The sequence below is a fragment of the Vidua macroura genome, chromosome 2 (genome assembly GCF_024509145.1).
Source record: "Vidua macroura isolate BioBank_ID:100142 chromosome 2, ASM2450914v1, whole genome shotgun sequence".
NCBI classification, from domain to species: Eukaryota; Metazoa; Chordata; class Aves; order Passeriformes; family Viduidae; genus Vidua; species Vidua macroura.
In genome coordinates, this window is record NC_071572.1 from 381,035 (window position 1) to 386,527 (window position 5,493).

At 52.1% G+C, this 5,493-nt stretch overlaps 1 protein-coding gene across 1 annotated transcript; it reads right to left on the reverse strand.

The window, feature by feature from the left end:
• Positions 1 to 3,456: 3,456 nt before the first annotated feature.
• LOC128822424 (olfactory receptor 51G2-like) lies at positions 3,457 to 4,832 on the reverse strand. The gene has a single exon (XM_054004127.1). The coding sequence runs from the start codon at positions 4,598 to 4,600 to the stop codon at positions 3,626 to 3,628; it is 975 nt and encodes a 324-aa protein (XP_053860102.1). The 5' UTR covers positions 4,601 to 4,832; the 3' UTR covers positions 3,457 to 3,625.
• Positions 4,833 to 5,493: the final 661 nt, after the last annotated feature.

The following is a 5,493-nucleotide window of genomic DNA, read 5'->3' on the forward strand; positions in this document are numbered from 1 at the left end:
TATAACAAAAAACCCGGCAGATTTTTAGTGCTCTCTCAGAATACTTCAGTGCTGCTTGATTTTTTCCATATGTGCTGTGGTGTCCTGTCAGAAATGTGCTCAGTGAGGCTGAAGCTGGCAGCGCTGCCTCCCATGACCCAGCCCTCCCCAGAGCAGCTCACAGGCGCAGGCAGACATGGATCTTTCAAATTTTTTTTCACATACAAATTGTATTTTCATCCTATGACATGTATGGAAAAAAACAGAATATCTGTAGAAAAAAACCAATCAGATTATTCACCTTATTCTGTACCTGTAGATTTTCCAGGAGCGCTGTGATCCAAGGGAAATGGCCTGAAGATAAATAAAAGGCTTTGCTTTAGGTACCTTTCTATTTTCAGGCACCAAGCCAGTACCTGTGCTGAAATAAACCCACCATCCCTCCTGCCCTGGATGGGCAGCACAAGGTCAAGCTCAACCTGAGCTTTCTGGTTATTGCTTTCATGCCCAGTCTGTGCAAATCAACAATGCAAAGTGGCTTTATGGCAAGCTCTGCAGGTTACTAATGGAGTTATTTTATAAGTAATGTTGGGTTGTGAAACATGGGGTTTTTATTGCACATCTGTGCTGAAGGCCTAAAATAGCATCAGGCTTTATTCTCCCGATCTGGGGCTTTTCCATCTCAGATGTATAACAAGTAGGACTCACATTGTAGCTTTTTATACCCGATTTACACACAGTGTGGGAGGACTCTTGCTGTCACTGTGCCCAAAATCTATTCCAGGGATGTCAGCCAAGCGCTTGAATTAAGACACAAAAGGAATGAACAAGGAGCCTCAGTAATCACCAACAGGTACTGAGGCACCTCAGCTGCCAGCCCTGATGGGATTACCTGAGTCTCACGGGAAAGTTCCTGCCCTCCTGATCATTTCCCTGAGGGAATGGGGCTGTGAGACAGCCCTGTGAAACAACCCCCGATGCTTCAGTTCACTCCAATTCTCTGGCACTGGTACATGTAGGCAGGTTTTCATAAGTGGCTCAGGATTTGGGGTTGCCGGTGGGCAGGGCGGGTGCTGAGAGGGCCTGGATTTCTGCACAAGTGGAAACTGGATCCGTGTCTTTGAAACACCAGTAAATGCAGATTTATTTTCCTAGGGGGACCCAAGCAGCACCCCCAGCAGTAAATCACAGAATCACTGAGGTTGGAAATCCAGGATCATTGAGTCCAACCTTTGACCCTGCCTCATCAAAGAACCATGGAATGGTTTGGGTTGGGAGGAACCTTGGAGCTCATCCCATCCCACCCCTGCCATGGCAGGGACACCTCCCACTGTGCCAGGCTGCTCCAGCCCCAGTGTCCAAGCTGGCCTTGGGCACTGCCAGGGATCCAGGGGCAGCCCCAGCTGCTCTGGCAATTCCATCCCAGCCCCTGCCCACCCTGCCAGGGAACAATTCCCAATTCCCAATCTCCCATCCAGCCCTGCCCTCTGGCACTGGGAGCCATTCCCTGGCTCCTGTCCCTCCAGGCCTTGTCCCCAGTCCCTCTGCAGCTCTCCTGGAGCCCCTTCAGGCCCTGCCAGGGGCTCTGAGCTCTCCCTGGAGCTTCTCTTCTCCAGGCTGAACGACCCCATCTCTCCCATATTTCTTCTCCTTCTTTCTCCTTCTCTGCCTTCTCTCTCTTTCCCTTCCCCTTCCTCTCCCCTCCAACCTTTATCTTTCCCTCTTTCATTCCCCCTCCACCCTGCTCTCCAGCTGTGCTGACAGATGTGCTGATAAATCCCCCCACTTTGCCCTCCAAGTCCCCCACAAGCATTTTCTTACTGTGGCAGAGGCTCCTCAGGCTTTTTGTTTCAGAGCCGTTTTGGGGAAGAGCTGCAGCCAGGAAACACGGACATCCAGGGGTGAACTCTGGAAGTTTTCAGAATGGGAACAGACTCAGAATCTTCTCAGAACTCTCAATCATCAATTTCAGAATCCCGTGTGAGGATGCTGCAAGCCAGGCATCTCCACAGCAAAGCTCTTTTCTCCTGGCTGTTCCTCTCTTCTGTAAATTTTTCCTGCAAGCTCCGGTTTAGACCAGAAGTATTTGAGCAGAGCTCTCCCCTTCCCCAGTGGCAGTGGGAGCTGCTCCCCAGGCTGAGCCCCTGGGTGCTGTTGGTGTCTCACCCTGGGCAAGGGACCCTGGGACACAGCGAGATAATGAGCACAACACAGAGCAAGCAGTGGCCTGGGAATCCTCCCCTTAGGAATCCTCCCTGCCCTCTTTCTGCTTTTTTATGGAGCTGTTTCCGCTCCATTATTTTTTTCTCTCAATTTTTTTCTCTCCAGCTACTGCACATGTGGAGCAGAATAGAAAGTCTGATCTGGGCTGATGAAGTGCTCAGTATCAGGCAAGACCAGGACAGTTCAGGGCTGGGATCCTGTCCCGGTGCCTTTGCTGCCTCATCCCTCCAAAGTAAACACTGACTGTTGCTCCTTCTCCACCGTGCTCAAGACTGGCCAAAGTGTGGTTTGAGATCAACAGAACTACAGCTCTGCCATTTGGAGGAGTGAAATATTCACAACTGGACGTGGCTCTCGGTGCTCTGGTGTGAGTGACAAGGTGGGCAATCAGTCACAGGTCTGGGAGGGCTTTTCCAACCCTAGTGGCTCTGTGATTCTGTTCTGTGATTTTGAGACATTTTATTCTGTCTGTGGGAGCCAGGAGAACCATGAAACTTTCTGCCTGCCTGGCTCACACCCAGCCTCCAGCAGAGCAAGGAGGTGCTGGGACATGCTGTCATCTCCCACCTCTGGATGCCCCTGGGGATCTCCTCCCATCCTGCTGAGGGGCACAGCCAGCACCAGCAGCGCTCAGATGGAAGGCAGCAGCACGAGTGTCAGGAAGTTCAGCCATTCCTACAATGTTTTTGATCTCCCCTCTTTTTTTGCAAGAGAGCTTCCAGCCCCACCAGACCCCCAAGCCCACCCAGAGACACACCTGGCTCATCCAGTCCTGCTCATCTGCGGCACACCCTGAAGATTTTAGGCAGCTCCAGCCTAATCTTTCTGCATCATATAGACAGAAAAAAAGGCCTCCTCAAATCTTATGACCTTTCACAGCAAATAGATGGATTTTATTGCAGATGCTGCACATACATGACATTCAAGGCAGAACAATGACTGGGACATTAACTAGACTTGGCAAGCTGGTAAGACTCAAAGATTCCAAAAGCAGTGCACAAGCAGCTGTTTTGTCACTGGGGATGGACACGGCACTCCAGACAATTGGATGATGGCTGAGCATGATTTTCAAGGGCTGAGAGTGCTCTGGGCCCCTCAACAAGGCCTAATGAGAAATGCTCTGTGCAGGAAGGGAGGAAAGCACCAGGCTAGGACATAACATGAAAGCTCACAGCTCTGGGATGAGGGACGGCATCCCATGGATCTGCACTTCTTTCCTCTGGCAATGACCTGCATGGATGGAGCACCAAGAGAGCATCCACCAGCTCTGACTGGGAAACCAGGCCAAGAGCTCTGACCAAGGAACCAGTCCCAGAGGTCTGACAGAGAGCCCAGGCCCAGAGGTCTGACAGAGAGCCCAGGCCCAGAGGTCTGACAGAGAGCCCAGTCCACCAGCACTTTCTGGCAGAACTGGTGGAGGAAACTACCAGTCAGAGCCACGCTTCCTGCACAGGGCCCTGAGCAAAGCCTCCCGGATGTGGGTGGATTTTATGCTGTAGATAACGGGGTTGAGAGCGGGGGGAATGATGAGGTAGGTGTAGGCCACCAAGGTGTTAACGAGGGGAGGAACGTTCTTCCCAAAGCGATGGATCATGGACAGTCCGATCATGGGGATGAAGAACACGAGGACAGCACAGATGTGGGAGACACAGGTGTTGAGAGCCTTCAGACACTCCTCCTTGGTGGTGAGGCTGACCACGGTTCTGATGATGAGGATGTAGGACAGCACGATGAAGATGAAGTCCATCCCCACCGTGGACAAGAGAATGATCATCCCGTAGAAGACATTGACCTTGATATCTGTGCAGGCCAGGTTCATGATGTCAGGATGGAAGCAGAAGGAGTGGGACAGCTCCGTCTTGCCGCAGTAGGTCAGTCTCTTGAGCAGGAAGGGAATGGGGAGCAGCGAGACCATGCCCCTCAGCACAATGGCCAGGCCTATCTTGAGGACGGTGCTCTTGGTCAGGATGGCCGGGTGTCTCAGCGGGTGGGAGATGGCGATGAAGCGGTCAAAGGCCATGGCCAGCAGCACGGAGGACTCGATGAAGGACAGGATGTGGATGAAATACATCTGAGCGAGGCAGGCGTCGAAGCCGATCCTGCGCACGTCGAACCAAAAGAGGCCCAGGGTGGTGGGCAGGGTGCAGAGAGCCAGGCCCAGGTCGGTGACTGCCAGCATGGACAGGAAGTAGTACATGGGCTCGTGAAGGCTGGGGGTCCTCCTGATGATGAACAGGATCACGCAGTTCCCCAAGAGAGCAGTAAGGTAGAGGGCACAGAAAGGGATGGAGATCCAGGGGTGAAGGGCTTCCAGGCCCGGGATGCCCATCATGAGGAAAGCTGAAGGCTGATGGAAGGAGCCATTGAATTCCCACGGGGTGTGTGAGTCATGCTCCATCCCAGCTCAGCTCTCACATGGCCTAGACCTAAAACAAACCAACAACACAAACTCCACGTAGCTGGACTCTGCGCTGAACAGAGGAGCTGCACATCCCTCCACCTCCCCACCAGCCCTGCAGGGATGCCTGTGCTGTTTGGGAACAGTGCCACATACAGCTACACTCCTGCTCACCCATTAAACCCTAAACTGAAGGAAAAGGATGGACAGTTTTTGTTGAAAAAGAGGAGAAAAAAAAAAAACAACTTGAAATGCTTTAGAATGAAAAGAAAAACATTCCACCATTTCACAGTTGTCCCCAAATTCCAGAGTTTGAGATGCTCTGTGGAGTGAGCAAACGCCTTTTCTGTGCTCATCCCAACCATGACCAAGCTGCTAAGCCAAGGCTGCTTTTTTATGCCAGCTGGAGATCAAAAGACGTGAAAATTGTGAAAGTTTAACCCTGACACTTCTTATTTAGGAAATCAACACTGGAAACAAATCCAAAATTTGTTGGCACTGGCACTGGCACAGGCTGCCCAGAGAAGCTGTGGCTACCCCATCCCTGCGAGTGTTTAACACCAGACTGGAGCAGCCTGGACCAGTGGGAGGTGTCCCTGCCCGTGGAGCTGTGGGAACAGGAGGGTCTTTAAGGCCTCTCCCTGCCTGGGATTCCATGATTTCCAACAGAGCAGAGAGTCAGCCACCAGACCCTCTCAGCTCAGAAGATGGGTCCTGGGGCAAGGTGGGTTTTCAGTGGTACTCACACGCAACTTTTCACAACCTTTACTGCCAGGTGGAAGGGAATAACTGAGCAAAACCCCACGTGGACACAGGCGCTGCGTGGTGCCTGGGACACCTGTTGAGAACAGGCAAGCACAAGGCAAAGCACAAGGCAAAGCACAAGATGTTCC